Genomic DNA, 21,373 nt, shown 5'->3' with positions numbered 1-21,373 from the left:
TTATTGATATTTCTCCCGGCAATCTTGATTCCAGCTTCTGCTTCTTCCAGCCCAGCCTTTCTCATGATGTACTCTGCATATAAGTTAAATAAGCAGGGTGACAAGATACATCCTTGATGTACTCCTTTTCCTATTTGGAACCAGTCTGTTGTTCCATGTCCAGTTCTAACTGTTGCTTCCTGTCCTGCATATAGGTTTCTCAAGGAGCAGGTCAGGTGGTCTGATATTCCCATCTCTTTCAGAATTTTCCACAGTTTATTGTGATCCACACAGTCAAAGGCTTTGGCATATTCAATAAAGCAGAAGTAGATGTTTTTATGGAACTCTCTTGCTTTTTTGATGATCCAGCAGATGTTGGCAATATGATCTCTGGATCCTCTGCCTTTTGTAAAACCAGCTTGAACATCTGGAAGTTCACGGTTCACAGATTGCTGAAGCCTGGCTTGGAGAATTTTGAGCATTACTGTACTAGCACGTGAGATGAGTGCAATTGTGTGGTAGTTTGAGCACTCTTTGGCATTGCCTTTCTTTGGGATTGGAATGCAAACTGACCTTTTCCAGTCCTGTGGCCACTGCTGAGTTTTCCAAATTCACCGGCATATTGAGTGCAGCACTTTCACAGCATCATCTTTCAGGATTTGAAATCGCTCAACTGGAATTCCATTACCTCTACTATCTTTGTTTGTAGTGATGCTTTCTAAGGCCCACTTGACCTCACATTCCAGAATGTCTGGCTCTGGGTGAGTGATCACACCATCATGATTATCCGGGTCGTGAAGATCTTTTTGTACAGTTCTTCTGTGTATTCTTGCCACCTCTTCTTAATATCTTCTTCTTCTGTTAGGTCCATACCATTTCTGTCCTTTATTGAGCCCATCTTTGCATGAAATGTTCCCTTGGTATCTCTAATTTTCTTGAAGAGGTCTCTAGTCTCCCATTCTGTTGTTTTCCTCTATTTCTTTGCATTGATTGCTGAGGAAGGCTTTCTTATCTCTCCTTGCTATTCTTTGGAACTCTACATTCAGATGCTTATATCTTTCCTTTTCTCCTTTGCTTTTTGCTTCTCTTCTTTTCAGAGCTATTTGTAAGGCCTCCCCAGACAGCCATTTTGCTTTTTTGCATTTCTTTTTCATGGAGATGGTCTTGATCCCTGTCTCCTCTACAATGTCATGAACCTCATTCCATAGTTCATCAGACACTCTGTCTATCAAATCTAGGCCCTTATATCTATTTCTCACTTCCACTGTATAATCATAAGGGATTTGATTTAGGTCATACCTGAATGGTCTAGTGGATTTACCTACTTTCTTCAATTTAAGTCTGAATTGGCAATAAGGAGTTCATGATCTGAGCCACAGTCAGCTCCTGGTCTTGTTTTTGCTGACTGTATATAGGTTCTCCATCTTTGGCTGCAAAGAATATAATCAATCTGATTTCGGTGTCGACCTTCTGGTGATGTCCATGTGTAGAGTCTTCTCTTGTGTTGTTGGAAGAAGGTGTTTGCTATGACCAGTGTGTTCTCTTGGCAAAACTCTATTAGTCTTTGCCCTGCTTCATTCCGTATTCCAAGGCCTTCCTACTTTTGCATTCCAGTCCCCTATAATGAAAAGGACATCTTTTGGGGGTGTTAGTTCTAGAAAGTCTTGTAGGTCATCATAGAACCGTTCAACTTCAGCTTCTTCAGCGTTACTGGTCAGGGCATAGACTTGCATTACCGTCATATTGAATGGTTTGCCTTGGAAACAAACAGAGATCATTCTGTCATTTTTGAGATTGCATCCAGTACTGCATTTCAGACTCTTGTTGACTATGATGGCTACTCCATTTCTTCTGCGGTATTCCTGCCCGCAGTAGTAGAGGTAATGGTCATCTGAGTTAAATTCACCCATTCCAGTCCATCTTATTTCTCTGATTCCTAGAATGTCGATCTTCACTCTTGTCATCTCCTGTTTGACCACTTCCAATTTGCCTTGATTCATGCACCTAACATTCCAGTTTCCAATGCAATATATCACTTCATGGGAAATAGATGGGGAAACAGTGGAAACATTGTCAGACTTTTTTTTGGTGGGGAGGCTCCAAAATCACTGCAGATGGTGATTGCAGCCATGAAATGAAAAGACCCTTACTCCTTGGAAGAAAAGTTATGACCAACCTAGATAGCATATTGAAAAGCAGAGACATTACTTTGCCAACAAAGGTCGTCTAGTCAAGGCTATGTTTTTCTAGTAGTCAAGTATGGATGTGAGAGTTGGACTGTGAAGAAAGCTGAGTGCCAAAGAATTGATGCTTTTGAACTGTGGTGTTGGAGAAGACTCTTGAAAGTCCCTCAGACTGCAAGGAGATCCAACCAGTCCATCTGAAAGGAGATCAGTCCTGGGATTTCTTTGGAAGGAATGATGCTAAAGCTGAAACTCCAGTACTTTGGCCACTTCATGTGGAGAGTTGACTCATTGGAAAAGACTTTGATGCTGGGAGAGATTGGGGGCAGGAGGAGAAGGGGACGACAGAGGGTGAGATAGCTAGATGGCATCACTGACTCAATGGACATGAGTTTGAGTGAACTCTGGGAGTTGGTGAACTCTGGGAGGCCTGGTGTGCTGCGATTCATGGGTTCGCAAAGAGTCAGACACGACTGAGTGACTGAACTGAACTGAATTCTGGGAGTTGGTGATGGACAGGAAGGCCTGGCATGCTGCAGTCCATGCAGCGTGGGTTTTTCAGATGGGTTGCAAAGAGTCAGACAAGACTGAGTGACTGAACTGCACTGAACTGAGCTAATTTCAAGTCTGATCTATTTCTTAGTCTATTTCCCATCTGGGCAATTGCTGATTTGATTAATCATTTATAAGTAACTACTATTATATTAATTTAATGTTGTAGACTTAGCCTTTCATTTTATTTCATTTTCTGTCTTCTATTTTTCATTTATTTTCTTTTCCTACCTTCCTGTGGGTTTCTTAAGCATTTTTTTAGAATTCTATTTTTATATACCTATATTATTTTTAAGTATGTTTCTTTTCATATTTTTTAGTGAATTCTCTAGATATTATCCTATATAAACATAACTTATTCCAGTCAACTCATGTTATTTTATGAGTTACAGTGAAGTATGAGTTCCATTTTACCTCCCTTATGCCCCTTTATTCTCCATTTCTAATATATTTGTCTTAAATATTTCCTTTACATATATACTTAATGCATGCATTAGTGTTATGATATTTACTTCAACCATTGCATTAGTGTGCTTGGGCTGCCATAGAAAAATACTGCAAACAGGATGGCTCAACAACAGAAATTTACTTTCTCACAGTTCTGGAGGCTGAGAAGTCCCAGATCAAGGTGCCAGCTGGTTTAGTCCTGGTGAGAGCCCACTTCCTGGCTTGCAGATAGTCTCCTTCTCTCTGTGTTCTCACATGTTAGAGAGAGAGACAGCACTCTGGAGTCTCTTCCTCCTCTTATAAGGATACCAGCCCTATCAAAATAGGACTTCACCTTTATGACCTTTATTTAATCGTCAGCACCTCCACAATGAGGCTTAGGGCTTCAACAAATGAATTTGGCAGGAGGACACAAACATTCAGTTCATATTAATCATCAAAGATAATTTTGAAAAGGGAAGTTATATTTACTCATATTTTTGCTTATTGTGTTCTTTCTTCCTTCCCAATGTCCCAAGTTTCCTCATTTTATTGTTTTTTGTTGTTGTTGTTCAGAGAACTTCCTTTAGCCATTCTTTTAGGTAGATCTGGTGGCAACAGATTCTCTTAGTTTTCCTTCGTTTGTGAATGTCTTGATTTCTTCTTCATTATTGACGGATATTTTCACTGGATATAGAAATCTGGGCTGACAGCTCTTTTCTTTTAGGGCTTGAAAAATGTTGAGCTACTTCCTTCTGATACCTATGGTTTCTAGTGAGAATATCTATAGCTATTCAAATGGTTTTTCCCTCATCGGTAAGGTGTGCTTTTATCTTGTTCCTTTCAAGACTTTTTTCTTTGTTTTTAGTTTTCAGATGTTTAACAATGATTTGTTTTGATGTGGATTTCTTTGGGTGTATCTTGCTTAGGCGTGTTCAGCTTCTTAAATCTATAGATTTATGTCTGGTTGCCTAATTTGGAACATTTTTCAGCCATTATTTCAAGTACTTTTTCAGCTCAGCCTTCTTTCTCCTCTCCTTCCAGTCCTCTAATTACACTAATAATAGATCTTATAGTCCCATACGTCCCTGTGGCTCTGTTCTGATTTCTTAGCATATTTCCTCTTTTTTTTCAGATAAGATTAAATCTATTGTTTCATCTTTAAGTTTACTGATTTTTTTCTTTCTGCTGTTGAGACCATCCACTAAATTTTTTATTTCAATCATTGTATTTTTTAGTTCTAAAATTTCCATGTTTGTTCCTCTTAAAATCTCCTTTTTCTTTGCTGAGATGTTTTATTTCTTCACTGCAACTCTTTACTTTTTCATTTGTTTCAAGTGTGCTGATACTGCTTGTTAAAATGTCTTCATAATGGCTATTTTAAAATATTTGCTACAGAATACTGACTTCTTTCTCATCTTAGTGTTGACATTTATTGATGATCCCTTTTTATCCAAGTTGAGATCTTCTTGGTTCTCAGCACTAGGTAACTTTCAGTTGCAACCTAGACATTTTGGCTATTATGAGATTCTGGATATTATTTAAACCACTTGTTTTTAGCAGGTTTCCTTTGACATTTTTACAGAAAGGAAAGGAAGGGATGCTTCCTCACTATTGCCAAGTAGAAGTCCAAGTTTCCCACTCTGCCTCATTGTTACTAGATGGGGGTGGGAATGCTAGCTGGTTATTAGACCTCTACTGAGAGGAATAGGAGTGTCTTGTTGTTGGTCCCCACATGGTCTCCACTGACATTTTAGAAGAGAATAGCTTCTCTATTGCCCAGCAGGGATGAGATTGATGATTCTCTACTTGACCTTCTCTGACACTACTCCAGAAGGGGTGGTGGAGTGCCTACTTATAGCCTGGAAAGGGTAGAAGCCATAGTTGTTTGTTTTTTGGTGCTATTTTGCTGCAGTAGATTGATAATTTTGTAAAAGTTTCTGTCTTGGTAGGCTACGTCTTTCTTGGTCATAAAGTTAGAGAGAACATGATCTTGTCAGCACTTTTATGTCTGTTGGTGTTTCTTGGTTGTGGACTTCTTCAGCCCCCAGTCTGAGGTGTGTGCAGAAAAGAGAAAATAGAAAACCCAGGGAACTCACTAATGTGTTGTTCTTTGGGTTCTGAAATCCTTAGCCTGGCTTTCTCCTCTCCATTCTTCAGTCTTCTTATGTTCCTTTTATATATAACACCCAGTGTTTAAAACTGAAAGTAGCAGGAGGAATAGGGAAAGTACATGCATTTTATTTTCTTGGAAGTGGAAGTCCTGGCCTCTCAGTTTATATGTGTATTTTGTGCATTTTAAATTAAAAAGTTTGACTTCCCTGTAGCAAATTGTAAAGAATCTGCCTGCAATGCAAACCAGGGTTTGATCCCTGGGTTGGGAAGATCCTCTGGAGAAAGGAATGGCAACCACTCCAGCATTCTTGCCTTTAATCCATGGACAGAGGAGCCTGGCAGGCTACATACAGTCCATGGGGGCACAGAAAGTTGGACACGACTGAGCAACTAACACACACACACACACACACACACACACACACACACATACACAGGAGCATATCAGAGGTTTGAGGTAACTTTTATAGAAAAATCTACATTACTTCATAATTATTTTAATGAAAAGGCTGAAATTGATGAGTCATGTTCTAAGCAATTTCATTTGGACTACAAATTAATGCTATCTCCTTGGATTAAATACCAGAGTTGTTAGAAACAACTTTGGATGAACAGTTAGAGACCTAGGTTCTAGTTCCGAGTATTCCACCATTCGGCTGTGTAAACTTTGGCAGCTCTCTTGGCATCTCAATATTCTCATCTGAATTAAGAATGTTTGACCCATTAGATGATCTCTAAATTTCCTTCTTGCTGTAACATTTTTCTTTTCCCCTCATCTATTTATTACTTAAAAAAATCTATAGACTCCCACTGTAATGTAGGATTTGAAATATGTAGGCTAAACCAAACAAAATCCTCATAATTAGATAAGACAAATAATGATAACTATTATTTATCAGATGCCTACTGTGATCCAGACACTCAGTACAAGTTTTACTCATGTTTGCTCCTTCAATCCTCAAAATAATCTACTGAAGCAGAGATTACACCCATTTTATAAATGAAATAGGCTCAGAAAGATTGTTTTAAATATCTAAGGATATTATGTTATAAAGATCTGTTTGATTCCAAGTCTATTTGATTCCAGAGTGGATGCTCCCAACCATTTACAGATACTTTTTAATTTTTTGGCCACTTTGTAAGAAGCAAATTATTTTATAGAAGTGGAATCTTATAGTGCAAGTTCTGGATAGCAGAGAGATGTATGTTATTTTTAATTTCTCTAATCACTTTATTCTTTTTGGTTTCATTTTTAAACTACATAAATTATAAACTACATTTTAAACTGCATAAATGCAGGAAATATACACATACAGCTAATTTTTTGTTCTGTATGTTCTTATTATTTACCACTATCAGATATAGGATGGACGCATCATTCTCCTTGAGAGGTAAAGGAATAAACTCAGCATTTTGAACAGTGTTTCCTCAAGAACAAGATTTTAATTTGCAATAAAATTAAATAAATTTAATTGTAACTTTCCAAAAACTTTGTAGTGTCTTAGGAGAGTCTCAGGAACTAAAAGAAATTATGTGTAAATTTTACTCACTTCTGGAGAATAGATAAGTACCATTTGTAGGACTATTTAAGCTAATCAAAAGGTGGAGGCAGGAAGAAATGTAAAAATAAGAAACAGAGAAATCAAACAATGCAAAATTTAAAATTATACAATAATTTAAGCATTTGACATGATGTTAATTCCTAAAAATATTTCATAAAGATATTGTTTGGTTTAAGTAAATTAAATAAGTATGTATTATAAAATGAACTCTTGAATGCTCTACAATTTGTTGAGACCTATGTTTCCTTAGTATGAGAATAGTCGTATAAGATTTATCCTTTCAATCGAAATCAATTCTGTAAGTTTGTATAAATGTCTGGTATATTTATGTAGCAAATGACCCTAAGCGTTTCCATACTTGAGAACCCTAAGTACTTAAAACAGGATTAACATGAGAGGGAAGAAATATCAAGACAAGAAGCTAGGAGTACATAAATCCTTATTTTTCTTTCACTATGAAGTCCCTTTACCATTCTGCTGGCTTACTCTATGAGATTTTCTATGTCTGTCTTGCAGGGGCATTCCATTGGAAGTTACACAAATTTCACATTAGTATGTGTTCCCAAAATTACCAACAGAACTAATTGTGATGTAAAGAGTTGTAATATCATTTCTTTATAAGGACTTAGGAAGCCGATAATTGGCTCCATAATCTTGTTCTGAGATCACGATATGCTTTTCTAGGAAACTGATTTTCTCTTCAGAAAGTGACCATGATTTAGGTAGGTTGAGAACTGGTCCTCTGGTAGGAAGCTTGGTTTTTGCATAAACCCAGTGCATGGACAAGATGCTGTGCTACAGAGAAGCAACTTTCAAAATATTTTTATTTTTTATTGAAATTAAACAAAATCTGGTTCTAAGAAAATATAATCTATAAGTCCAGTATACTGGACAGGTTAAAAACTGCTCAATTCTGGGAGGAGCTGGAAGTGGAATCAGGTGAACAGCCTGTTCCTTGGTCACTCCACTCTTACATAAAGCATTTTCTATTGAATCTCTTTGAGTCTGAGCAGTACAATTTGTAAAATCTCTATTGAAAAATAAAGATCACTAAGATTAGGAATCCAAAGACCTAAACTATAGTCCTATTCCTACAATCAAGAAGCCTTATTACCTAACCTCTGTGGATCCAAATTTCCTCATCCATGAAATAAGGAGACTGAACTAGGTGTCTTTTAGCTCAATATTCGAGGGAACCAATAGCAGCTGTGTGTGAATCACAAAACTCTGCTCTATCAGTTTTCTACTGCAAAATAAAGTGCTCACTCAGGGGTAAAATTTGCATGTCTACCTCACAGTTCTAACTCTTAGGAGTGTTTTTTTTTTTTTTTTAACCTTAAAACTTTAATGGAGTTAAGAAAAAACCTGAAATGTAAAATGTGCGATTGTCTTGTTCTCAGCAATTTGAATACATGTTTCGCACATCAGTATGTTTTTCATTGGTTCCCTCAACACAAATAGAGTGCCCACTGTCTGACAGGTGCTGAACTAAGTATTGAGGATGGAAAAGATGACAGAAGACTGTGCATTACTCTATAAACATTCAATCCCCTCCTCTCAATACAAAAGGTGATGGGGTCTTAACAACCTGTTCTTTTCAATAGAAACCTTTTGATTGTGAAACTGCATCCTTTCTCTGCGCTAGAGATGGTACTGCAAAGGAACATACTAAAACTAAATGAAAGGTGAAGTGCACTCATTTAAAACCAACTGTATATTTAAAAATTATATTTTCTGTAAGGACAATGGCTTTGTTGTAATTGATCTTTGATCAACTTGAGCAAAGTTCTATGGGTATTATAGGCTTTACTTTCCTGATAAGCAGAGCATCTTTTACATGCGAAGATGGTTCCATTGTCTAGAAGGAGACTATGCCACTGACAGAGTCCGTATTATCTGAAAGATTCTGGATTACTAGCGTTGCTTGACATGGATTGGGGTCAAAGTGGGTAAGAGTTGGATGAAGATGTAAAAGAGGCCTCTGAAGGTTCAGAAGAGAATTGTGGAAGGCCCATTCCCTCTAGACTTACACCCAATTTCCCCTTCTGTGATACAAACTACACCTTTGGGTAGGTCTCCCTTTGTTATTCAGGCTGGTAGACCTCCCAGCTCAATCCATAAATGCACATCCACTCATTCCGAGAGTAGAGTGACTCCTCCCAAAGTGGAGCTGATGTCCACTCTAGACAAGGCACCTTCCACATGTACCTACCCAACTGTTGACTCGTGTCCAAGAGCCACCATCACCCACCCCAGCACCATCTTCCAGGAACTGGCCTCTCCCCCATCAGTCCCCGCCCTCTTCTGAGAGCACCCAATGGGTGGAGTCGGGGCTGCAGTAGGAGGGGCCAAAGGCGGGCACATTTAAAGAAAGGCAGAGGGCGAAAGGAGGCAAGAGAGGAGAAGAAAGAGAAACCAGGGGGGCGAGGCGCCGTCCAATGACAAAGCCCAGGGGTGGGCGCCGGCCGCCATCTTGTACCGGGCGGCAGGATCTTCACCCGCGTCCTCCGCCCTCGGAGGGGGAGGGGCAGCGGCGGCGGAGGCGAGAAAAGTAGCGAGAGACGCGCCGGGCGGGAGGTGCCAGCAGCGGCCGGCGCCGCGGAGCCAAACACCGGCGGGGACGGCGGCGGCGGGACCCGGCGAGCGCGGGCGGCCCCGAGCGGCCTTCGATGCGGCGCAGCGTGAAGAGGCGGCGGCGCCGGCCCCCGGCGGCCCCGGCCGCGGCCGCCCGGGGCGGCGGCTTTAGGCTGGGAGGAGGGCCCGGTCTGGAGGCGCGGGAGGAGAAGGTGGTGTACTCGCGGTCGCAACTGTCGCTGGCCGACAGCACCAAGGCACTGGGCGACGCCTTCAAGCTGTTCATGCCCCGCAGCACGGAGTTCATGAGCTCGGACGCGGAGCTCTGGAGCTTCCTCTGCAGCCTCAAGCACCAGTTCTCCCCTCACATCCTGCGCAGCAAGGACGTCTACGGCTACTCCTCTTGCCGGGCACTCGTCCCCGAGCCCCCGGGGGGCCCCGCCGCCCGCGGCCCGACGCGCAGGCCGGCCCCGAGCGCGGCGGCCAGGAGGAGGCGCCGCGGAGCCCGGGCGCCAGCCGCTCGCCGGAGGAAGCTGCCGCCGCCCCCGCCGCCGGTCCCCGAGGAGAGCTGCCCGGTCAAGCCCGCGGACCCGGAACCCTGCTTCGGGGGCCGCACCCTGGAGGAGATCTGGAGGGCGGCCACCCCGACGCTGACCACCTTCCCCACCATCCGCGTCGGCGGCGACGTGTGGAGCGAGCGCAGCCTGGCGGCGGCACGGCGTAGAGCGCGCCAAATCCTGCGAGTGAACCTGGAACCCGTGGTGAGGCTCCGCCGCTTCCCGGTGCCCCGGGCATGACGCGCGGACCGCGTCACCCTCCCAGACCCGGACGGAGCTCCCGCCCGGAGGGATGGACAAGTGTCAGTCGAGTGTTTACAGATCCGGCCAGGACCCCGTCCCCTTACGCACTTTACGGGCGAAGAAGTCACCGGATGGTGTTCCCGGGCCCGCGGCACCGCCGTCTGGAACTCCGGGGCAGGTGCGCCCTCCACCCCCTCCCAGTGCGGGGCAGCAGAGGAGACCGCGGGACCCGCGGGGGAGGGCCGTTTGCTTCCGTACCCGGGACTGAGACGTCTCCAGGACTGAAGGGGCAGATCCGTTTTCTCCCTTTGGACTCTACCTCACTGGTCTGGAAGTCCTCCGAAGAAGTCGTTATTTTTTCCAAAGGAATTTGGTTTCGTGCTTGTGTAATAAAGCCAGAATCTACTTGCTTTTTACCCCGCCCTATCCCGGCCTCCTTCCCACCCCTTACCCCCATTTTTTTCTTTTCAACTGCCACCCCTCTTTCTGGACGATAGATCGAACCTGTTTTGTGCTGTTGTTGCACCCGTTTGTGCTCAGGGTATTCTGAATCCCACTCGTTTCCTAATTTTAACCGGATTCCAAAGCTTTGACCAAGGATATTTTTCAAACTTATGACTCAATGTTAAGAGTGCAAGGATTTGTATGATTTGAATGCCATGGGCTCAGTGATTACAAACAAAGAGATGCAAAGTACAACTATTTCAACATTTTTGAAGTGTTTCTAAAGATTTTATATTGAGATTTAATGTTTATATATACTGAGCTCCTAAAGAAAATGGTAGAAACTCATATAAAGTTCTGTTTGGGAAAAGTTGATTTGTTAAAGTCTTTTTGATTAAATAAAAGTTAAAGTACCTTGAAACCACATGGCTTGTGATAAAGAAAAAAATGAGTTACAAAGAACTGGTGTTGGTTAAAGAGATGGATGGAATCCTATTGGAAATGGTTTGGCCTCTTTGTACTGGTCTAACATACAAATCCAGGAGAAGTTCAGAGGTAACCTATTTTAAATTGGGAGCCACGTAGGAGAAATGAATGTGTGTAAACCTGGTGATTAAAATGGTAAACAGAATACCCATTAGAGTTCTCAGAACTAGCTCTTTAGAGGGGTGGGGGCATTTCTTGGTATCAGATAACTTGTTGAAATTACTCTGGGCAAAATAGATCTTTCTCTACTTTGTGCTGAATAGCAGAAAGTGCCCCGACTAACACCCATCACCTTTATAGACATCGTGACATTTGTCTTTTTTCCTCCACGAGTATCCTTTTTTATCTTAATTCCATTCATAATTATGTTCGCAGTTACCTGTCTTTGTTGACAGCTGAAGACCACAGGAATCCAATGGGCGATTCACACTGAGTACTGACCCTTCTTATACACTTTTATAATAGCATTTATACCATATGGCCCAGAGTGGAATTCTTGATTATCCAAGTGCCTTTGGTCATTGGTGGCAGCAAGACTTAATGGTTTTTAGCCAGTGGTGCCACAGCCAGATTTTACTGCAATATCTAAAGGGTCAAGTGGTTTTTGTACCACAGTTTTTCAAATTTAAGTAGTCTGCCATGAAACTGCTTACACTGGCTGGAACTTAACATAGGAAGTCCTCAATATTAAGATTTCTCTCTGCTTGGCAGCTTCTTAGGAGAATAGTAAGAGTTGCAATTTCGACTCTTGTGTTCTTAGATTTCAAATGGCATAGCTTTCTGAATTGAATTTTTCAAGTTTAATAGTACATAAGTAGGAGTTTTGTGACTTTAATTTCAGTGTTCTTGTTTTGTAAAAAAGAAATATATATATATATATTATATACATGACTTGATGCCAGTTTCCCAGTATGCCTCATATTCTCTTATTCACTACTCAATAATAATGCGTTGTAACAAACACTGTCACATGAGTAAATAAAAATAAATCATTACTTAGATGATGGAGAGTGTTACATTTGATCTCTGTGATAGGAAGCTTATATATATTCTTTTGGTTATTAGCTTCCATTGGCAGTTGTATTGCAGATACATAAGGTTTTCTCCCTTCTCTCACTCCCAAATTGTTCATTTTTTTTTAGTTAACTAGCCCCTAAAAAAAACTATGTATTGGTACCACTTACTATTGTATATAGTTTTATAATAATTAAAAAAATAAATTCAATGGCCATATTAGAATGTAATTTCAACATACAGCTTATCCAGATAGTTTCCCAGAGGGTTTTGAAATTAAACTTAGCTGGGAGGATAACTGCTCAGCACAAAACTGAAACAACCATTGACATCATGCATTGTATTTTAACTGAGATTCTTAACATTTTTCCCTCCTGCCTTGTTACTTTAGTGCACTTGAACTAGCATAAATGCTTCTTTGAATTATCTGGGCTGTGTGATTTCAGTTTGGATCTGATTGCCCATCTTGAATTCAATATGTTATTTATCTGGTCTGTTTAAAAATCATACCATTTCTAGTTTGTGAAATAGGTGTCAAAAAAGTCTTTATTTTTGCCAAGTGTTCTTTAGCAAAGCCTATGTTACAACTCTTAAAATGTGAAGAAACAACTAATATAGTTGGCTAGTATATTAATAGGAAAGTGAAAGTATTTTGTGGTTACATTGGGCAGAATGCAAAAAGAAACTTGGCAAGGTGGCCTTTATGGTGAGACATCCATTTTCTGTCCTCTAAGTCTGTAGTTTAGCATGTATATAGTTTTTTAAAAGATATCTCATGACTTGATTCATTCTCTTATAAGATTATCTTATATCTCATATGGCACAAGTAGAGGGAGAAGCTAGGAGGAAGTTGATCACCTCGCTATGCTTTTATTTCATTTTTAACTCTTGAGTGCCTAAATGTGGTGACTGTCACCTCAGCTAACCTTTGAATCTTCCTGATGTCATTTTTATCCTCCCTGTCAACCAACAACTTAATTTCCCTTCCTGAAACCAGTAATGTCATGATTGTTAAGGGCAAGCTCTGTTGTTGATAGTGCAAAGTGTCGCTGTTGTGGTGCGTATTTATTTTGTCAAAGTTTGAGTACCCTGTTGGACTTGTATAACTAAGCTGGTGGCTGACACCTATTGATTTGCTCCATGCAAATGATAGTACTATAAAATTCTTCAATAAAGAAACATTAAAATTATTTGAATACAAAAAACCTGAGCAATTCTGAACTCAAAGCCTTTTGTTGTTTTAAGGGTTGCCACAGCATTCTTTAAATTGGTGGGTTTTAGTGGACTTATAATATTTACTTTACTGATGTGTTTCAAATATTTTTTGATAGTCTGTTATGTCTTAAGTACTTTAGAAGACAGTTGTTTGTTAATGGAACTAAATTGTTTCCTTGAACAGTTTGATGTGCATATGATTAAGATTTACAATCTGGTTGTACTCTGCTTTTTAACTTATTAATTGTAAATAAATTTTAGAGAATACACGGTGACTGATTTTTCTAATGATGTTGAAAGTTTTTGAAATGGGATTTTATGTTTTTATGTGAGTTGGAAAGCATCTTGGGATCAATTTTGACTTTTTTTGATGAACTTGAGACTCCTACCAGTCTTGAGATCTGTGTTTTGTGCTGTCTTGAGGCTCTTTTTGACATCACCTCTTAGATGATCTAGTGAATCTCCAGAATAGTATTTCATGGCCAATCTTGTCATTACCAAAATTTGCCAGCAAAAAAAAAAAAAAAAAAAGACTTTAAAGATGCATCAAAATTCAGTTTTGAACCCTGGCCCCCAGTCTTCCTGTGGTGGTGATAAAAAGTCTAAGTAAAGCTCACATTGTTCATGGTAGGAAAGAATGCCCGTGTCTCCTTGTGAGTAGCAGCAGTAAACGCTGTTCCACAGAATGAGTAAAGCCAGAATTTTCATTAGTCTGGAAGGTAGGAGTGGAGTATCACCTAAGGCAGGATTCGTAGTACTGCTATGTGGCCTGAAGTGCCTGTCAACAATTAGAAGCAGCACAGTGTAGTAAACTGAATCCCAGTGCCTGGAGTGGAATTATGGTTTCACCTCTCATAATTAGAACTTGAGATAAGTTATATAAACTATCCATGCTTTAGCTTCCTCAAGTATCATATGTGGTTAGTTTAAAAAAAGGGGGATATTAATGGTGGGCACATAGGAAATTCTTAATAAATGCTATTAATTGGAGATACCTGTGCTGAGAATATAAATGCTGAGAATGATTGATCCCCTGGGAATTTAGCACCCCAAGAGTAGAGTGGGAAAGCTAAAAGATAGATTGAGATGGTAATTTGTGGGTGAATTAAATTGAAGACAAGAATCTCAAAATATCTTCAGCCTGCTGACAAACTATAAAGCAAGAGTTTGGATTAAGTTGACTTATTGGGTTGACCAAAAAATTGGTTCAGGATTTTTTCTGTAAGATGTGGAAAACCCTGAATGAGCTTTTTGGCCAACCCAATACAAAACAGATTTTACTGTTGGAGTTTTCTTAGGCTCTCTTAAAATTTGGGGGGTTTCAATGTATGGCGAAACCAATACAATATTGTAAAGTAAAATAAAGTTAAAAATAATTAAAAAAAATTGGGGGGTCTTCTTTAATCAATGATATCTCTGAAAGATAATTCAGATGCACTGTTACATGTTTTAAACTATCTGAGAATTTATAAAAGTAATAGATTAACGTTGTTGATCTTAGAACTTGGCAGATTTCCGCTCTAAGTTTTCCCTTGGCATAAGTTCAGGAAGGGTTGCTTAAGAACCGTGTTACTTTGCATGTACAGAACTAAATTAGAATAAACTCCTGTGAAGTTTATAGTTCGGTTGTTCAAGGAAACAAATGAATGATATGTTTAAACAGCAAAAAATTATTACTGAAAGTAAAAAAATCATGTTTGAAATATTGACTCACTCATTTGCAGACTTGGGGTCTACAGCCTGTAGTTTAGTTGTAATTCTTTTTCTTGTTGTTGTTTAGTCACTAAGTCCAGTCTGACCCTTTGCAACCCCATGGACTGTAGCCCACCAGGCTCCTATTTTCAAGGGATTTCCCAGGCAAGAATACTGGACTGGGTCGCCATTCTCTTGTCCCAGGAATCGTCCCAACCCAGGGATCAAACCCAGGTCTCTTGCACTGTGGGCGGATTCTTTACTGACTGAGCCACAAGGGTAGACATAATTCCTCATAGCGCAAAGAATAACAGAGCATATTTTAACTTAATGAGAAAGCTGAGGCTTCAGTATCTAAAGCTGACTCAAAGAACTGTGTTAGGTGGAAGTTATCTAGTAGTAAGAAGCTCAAAACAGAGCCTGATTGCTGATTTAAGAGCAATGACTTCTCACCGTCTTGGTAAATGTCATGCTAAACCATGATCTGAAACATGATAAACATATCCAGAAACCAACCGGAGGGTAATGATAATAACAACAGCAAAAACTATGGCTGACCCAGCAAATTTGAATAAATATTCTGTTGGACTCAAAAGTGGACTTCTGCTTCTGAAAGTATTCATAGAAATGTTACACTGAGATTCTTACAAAAAGTAACTTTTATATACACACACACAAAAACACACACATATATATATATATCTGCCAGGATTTTTAAAGTACATATTATTTGTTTAAATGTTTAGTGGCAAGAATTTAGAAAAAAAGAGTGCGGCTTAGGGTTCAAAACTCTCAGATTAAATTATTGAGGCATAATACACATACTAAAAAGTGGATGTATGAAAAGTGTGAGCTCAGCTTGATACAGTTTCGTAAATTCAGTATACTCGGGGAACCAGCACTCAGATTGAAAAAACAAAATCTAGCCAGTACCGTCAGAGGATTCTCCTATGCCCCTGTTAATCACTCACCATCTCCCCTCCAAGAGAATCTTTATTTTGACATCTTACTGCATAGACAACTTTACCTGTTTTTGGATTTTATATACATGGAAATATGTGTCATATGCCTAGTTTCTTTCACTGAAAATTATTTGTGAGATTCCTTCATATTATTGCATGTAGTTCTTAATTATTTATTCTCATTGGTGTGTAAAATTATACTGTGAATATTCTACAAAGATTTTACAACTCTTGATGGGCATTTAGGTAGATTTCAATTTAGGGCAATTATGAATAAAGCTTCAGTGCATGTAAGAGAACATGTCCTTTGGTGAATTTTTTTGTTTTTTCAATATTTGTCTTGGAGTGAGGCTTCCCAGGTGACTCAGTGGAAAAGAATCTGCCTGCCAATACAGGAGATGTAGGAGACGCAGTTTCGATCCCTGGCTTGGGAAGATCCCCTGGAGGAGGAAATAGCAACCCACTCCAGTATTCTTGCCTGGGAAATCCCATGAACAGAAGAGCCTGGTGGGCTACAGTCCTTAGGGTTGCAAAGAGTTGGATACAACTTAGGGACTGAGTATACATGGATGCCCTAGGAGTGAATTTGCTGGGTCACATGCTGTGCAAATAATCAGTTTTGGTAGAGGCCGCCAGTTTTCTAAAGTTGTTGTTCATCACTCAGTCGTGTCCAGCTCTTTGGGACCTCATGGACTGCAGCACGCCAGGCCTCCCTGTCCTTCATCATCTCCTGGAGGCTGCTCAAATTCATGTCCATTGAGTCGGTGATGCCATCCAAGCATCTCATTCTCTGTCGTCCCCTTCTCCTCCAGCCTTTGATCTTTCCCAGAATCAGGGTCTTTTCAAATGAGTCAGCTCTTCACAACAGGTGGCCGAAGTATTCTAAAGTGGTTATACCAATTTACACAAACTTTCATAGTAGTATGTGAGTGTCCTAGATACATCACATCCTTGCCTACACTTGGTATTTTTAGTCTTTTTCATTGTAGCCATCCTGGTGGGTAAACACATGTTTTAAAAAATTAAAAGCATTTTAATCTAGGTGATGTGTACATAATTTAAAAAAAACCATAAAAAGCACATGAGGACTACAATTATAAAGCCCCACCTTACCCACAAACACTCCTTTCCTAGACTTTTTTTTTTAAGTCAAGGTTTTGTAGAATTGGCTAATTTTTTTAGGGCAGTTTTAGGTTTATAGGCAAATTCCATAGAAAGTACAGAATTTTGTGCCACTTTCAGTTTCTACAGTTATTAACATCTTGCATTAATAGGAATACATTTATTATAATTGATGGAGGACCCATTTCTTTAATTAAAATTTTTCTTCTAGTTTTATTGAGATGTAATTGACCTACAGATGTAATTGACCTATATGTTTCTCTGATAGTTCAGTAGATAAAGAATCCACATGCAAGGCAGGAGACCTCAGTTCAATTCCTAGGTTGGGAAGATCTGCTGGAGAAAGGATAGGCTACCCACTCCAGTATTCTTGGGCTTCCCTTGTGGCTCAGCTCGTAAAGAATCTGCCCGCAATGCAGGAGACTTGGGTTCAATCTCTGGGTTGGGAAGATCCTCTGGAGAAGGGAAAGGCTACCCACTCTAGTATTCTGGCCTGGAGAATTCCATGGACTGTATAGTCCATGGGGTCCCAAAGAGTCAGACATGACTGAGTGACTTTCACTTTCACACTGTACAAGTTTAAGGTGTACAGCAGAATTATTTGATACATACATCATGAAATGATTATCACGGTAAACTTAGTGAACTTCATAAGTTTATGCATCATCTTATAGAGAAACAAAATTAAAAGAATCAGTTCAGTTCACTCGCTCAGTCATATCCAACTCTTTGCGACCCCTTGAATCGGAGCACGCCAGGCCTCCCTGTCCATCACCAACTCCCAGAGTTCACTCAGATTCATGTCCATCAAGTCAGTGATACCATCCAGCCATCTCATCCTCTGTCGTCCCCTTCTCCTCCTGCCCCCAATCCCTCCCAGCATCAAAGTCTTTTCCAATGAGTCAACTCTTCGCATGAGGTGGCCAAAGTACTGGAGTTTCAGCTTTAGCATCATTCCTTCCAAAGACATCCCAGGGTTGATCTCCTTCAGAATGGACTGGTTGGATCTCCTTGCAGTCCTAGGGACTATCAGGAGTCTTCTCCAACACCATAGTTCAAAAGCATCAATTCTTTGGGGCTCAGCTTTCTTCACAGTCCAACTCTCACATCCATACTTGACCACAGGAAAAACCATAGCCTTGACTAGACGGACCTTAGTGGGCAAAGAAATGTCTCTGCTTTTGAATATGCTGTCTAGGTTGGTCATAACTTTCCTTCCAGGGAGTAAGCGTCTTTTCATTTCATGGCTGCAGTCACCATCTGCAGTGATTTTGGGGCCCCAAAAAATAGAGTCTGACACTGTTTCCACTGTTTCCCCATCTATTTGCCATGAAATGATGGGACCGGATGCCATGATCTTCGTTTTCTGAATGTTGAGCTTTAAGCCAACTTTTTCACTCTCCTCTTTCACTTTCATCAAGAGGCTTTTGAGTTCCTCTTCACTTTCTGCCATAAGGGTGGTGTCATCTGCATATCTGAGGTTATTGATATTTCTCCCGGCAATCTTGATTCCAGCTTCTGCTTCTTCCAGCCCAGCGTTTCTCATGATGTACTCTGCATGGAAGTTAAATAAGCAGGGTGACAAGATACAGCTTTGATGTACTCCTTTTCCTATTTAGAACCAGTCTGTTGTTCCATGTCCAGTTCTAACTGTTGCTTTCTGACCTCCATACAGATTTCTCAAGAGGCAGGTCAGGTGGTCTGGTATTCCCATCTCTCTCAGAATTTTCCACAGTTTATTGTGATCCACACAGTCAAAGGCTTTGGCATAGTCAAAAAAGCAGAAATAGATATTTTTCTGGAACTCTCTTGCTTTTTCCATGATCCAGCGGATGTTGGCAATTTGATCTCTGGTTCCTCTGCCTTTTCTAAAAGCAGCTTGAACATCAGGAAGTTCACGGTTCATGTATTGCTGAAGCCTGGCTTGGAGAATTTTGAGCATTACTTTACTAGCATGTGAGATGAGTGCAATTGTGTGGTAGTTTGAGCACTCTTTGGCATTGCCTTTCTTTGGAATTGGAATGCAAACTGACCTTTTCCAGTCCTGTGGCCACTGCTGAGTTTTCCACATTTGCTGGCATATTGAGTGCAGCACCTTCACAGCATCATCTTTCAGGATTTGAAACAGCTCACCTGGAATTCCATCACCTCCACTAGCTTTGTTTGTAGTGATGCTTCCTAAGGCCCACTTGACTTCACATTCCAGGATGTCTGGCTCTAGATGAGTGATCACACCATCGTGATTATCCAGGTCGTGAAGATCTTTTTTGTACAGTTCTAGGTATTCTTGCCACCTCTTCTTAATATCTTCTGCTTTTGTTAGGTCCATACCATTTCTGTCCTTTATTGAGCCCATCTTTGCATGAAATGTTCCCTTGGTATCTCTAATTTTCTTGAAGAGATCTCTAGTCTTTCCCATTCTATTGTTTGCCTCTATTTCTTTGCATTGATCACTGAAGAAGGCTTTCTTATCTCTTCTTGCTATTCTTTGGAACTCTACATTCAGATGCTTATATCTTTCCTTTTCTCCTTTGCTTTTCACTTTTCTTCTTTTCAGAGCTATTTGTAAGGCCTCCCCAGACAGCCATTTTGCTTTTTTGCATTTCTTTTCCATGGGGATGGTCTTGATCCCTGTCTCCTATACAATGTCCGTAGTTCATCAGGCACTCTATCTCTCAGATCTAGGCCCTTAAATCTATTTCTCACTTCCACTGTATAATCATAACGGATTTGATTTAGGTCATACCTGAATGGTCTAGCGGTTTTCCCTACTTTCTTCAAGTTGAGTCTGAATTTGGTAATAAGGAGTTCATGATCTGAGCCACAGTTAGCTCCTGGTCTTGTTTTTGTTGACTGTATAGAGCTTCTCCATCTTTGGCTGCAAAGAATATAATCAATCTGATTTCAGTGTTGACCATCTGGTGATGTCCATGTGTAGAGTCTTCTCTTGTATTGTTGGAATAGGTTGTTTGCTATGACCAGTGCATTTTCTTGACAAAATTCTATTAGTCTTTCCCCTGCTTCATTCTGCATTCGAAGGCCAAATTTACCTGTTACTCCAGGTGTTTCTTGACTTCCTACTTTTGCATTCCAGTCCCCTATAATGAAAAGGACATCTTTTTTAGATGTTAGTTCTAAAAGGTGTTGTAGGTCTTCATAGAACCGTTCACCTTCAGCTTCTTCAGCGTTACTGGTTGGAGCATAGACTTGGATTGAATGGTGATATTGAATGGTTTGCCTTGGAGACGAACAGAGATCATTGTCATTTTTGAGATTGCATCCAAGTACTGCATTTCGGACTCTTTTGTTGACAATGATGGCTACTCCATTTCTTCTGAGGGATTCCGGCCCGCAGTATAGAAAAAACTATTTTTCCTTATGATGATAACTCTTAGAATTTACTCTCTCAATAACTTTGATATATAATATGCTGCTGCTGCTTAGATGGCAGCCCACCAGGTTCCCCGATCCCTGGGATTCTCCAGGCAAGAACACTGGAGTGGGTTGCCATTTCCTTCTCCAATGCATGAAAGTGAAAAGTGAAAGTGAAGTCACTCAGTCGTGTCCGACTCTTCCCGACCCCATGGACTGCAGCCTACCAGGCTCCTCCATCCATGGGGTTGTCCAGGCAAGAGTACTGCAGTGGGTGATATATAATATACAGCAGTATTAATTATACTTATCACAGGGTACATTACATCTCAAGTAACTTATAACTTATAATTAGAAGTTGTAGCTTTTGACTGCCTTTATCCAGTTTTGGCTTCCCCTAGCCTACCATAACCACAAACCTGATTCTTTTTTCTATCAATTTGTTTATTTTTGCAATATAGTTAACCTATACTATGTTAGTTCCTATTACACAGCAGTGATTTAATATTTCTATACATTTCAAAATGATCACCATAATAAATCTAATAGCCATCTTTCACCATATAAACATAATTATTGACTCTACTTGCCACACTGTACACTTCATACCTGTGACTTATTTGTTTTACAACTGGAAACTTGTATATCTTAGTCTTCCTTACTTTTTTCTCTCCTTCCCTTACCTCCCACCCTCTAGCAGCTACTTGTTCTCTGTGTCTATAAATCTCTTTCTGCTTTGTTATGTTGATTTATTTGTTTTACTGTTTAGATTTCACAGATAAAGAAAATTGTTTTCGTCTTCCTTTTTAACTCACTTCACTTACCATAATATCCTCTAGGGTATGTTGCCACAAAAGAAAAGATTATTTTTTATA

General features: G+C 40.2%; 1 protein-coding gene and 1 long non-coding RNA gene across 2 annotated transcripts in view; both read left to right on the top strand.

The window, feature by feature from the left end:
* LOC138439286 (uncharacterized) overlaps window positions 1–21,373 on the top strand; it is a 550,512-nt gene that overhangs the window by 144,041 nt on the left and 385,098 nt on the right. The window lies entirely within an intron of this gene.
* Window positions 8,140–11,056, top strand: CCDC71L (coiled-coil domain containing 71 like). Its single transcript, XM_069587896.1, has one exon. The coding sequence runs from the start codon at window positions 9,487–9,489 to the stop codon at window positions 10,186–10,188; it is 702 nt and encodes a 233-aa protein (XP_069443997.1). The 5' UTR covers window positions 8,140–9,486; the 3' UTR covers window positions 10,189–11,056.

This window comes from Ovis canadensis, chromosome 4 (assembly GCF_042477335.2).
Source record: "Ovis canadensis isolate MfBH-ARS-UI-01 breed Bighorn chromosome 4, ARS-UI_OviCan_v2, whole genome shotgun sequence".
In the NCBI taxonomy this organism is placed as follows: Eukaryota; Metazoa; Chordata; class Mammalia; order Artiodactyla; family Bovidae; genus Ovis; species Ovis canadensis.
This window is presented reverse-complemented; position numbering and strand designations above follow the sequence as displayed.

Bases quoted from the DNA above. Each gene is read 5' to 3' on its own strand.
- CCDC71L (XM_069587896.1), top strand. From the start codon at position 9,487: ATGCGGCGCAGCGTGAAGAGGCGGCGGCGCCGGCCCCCGGCGGCCCCG.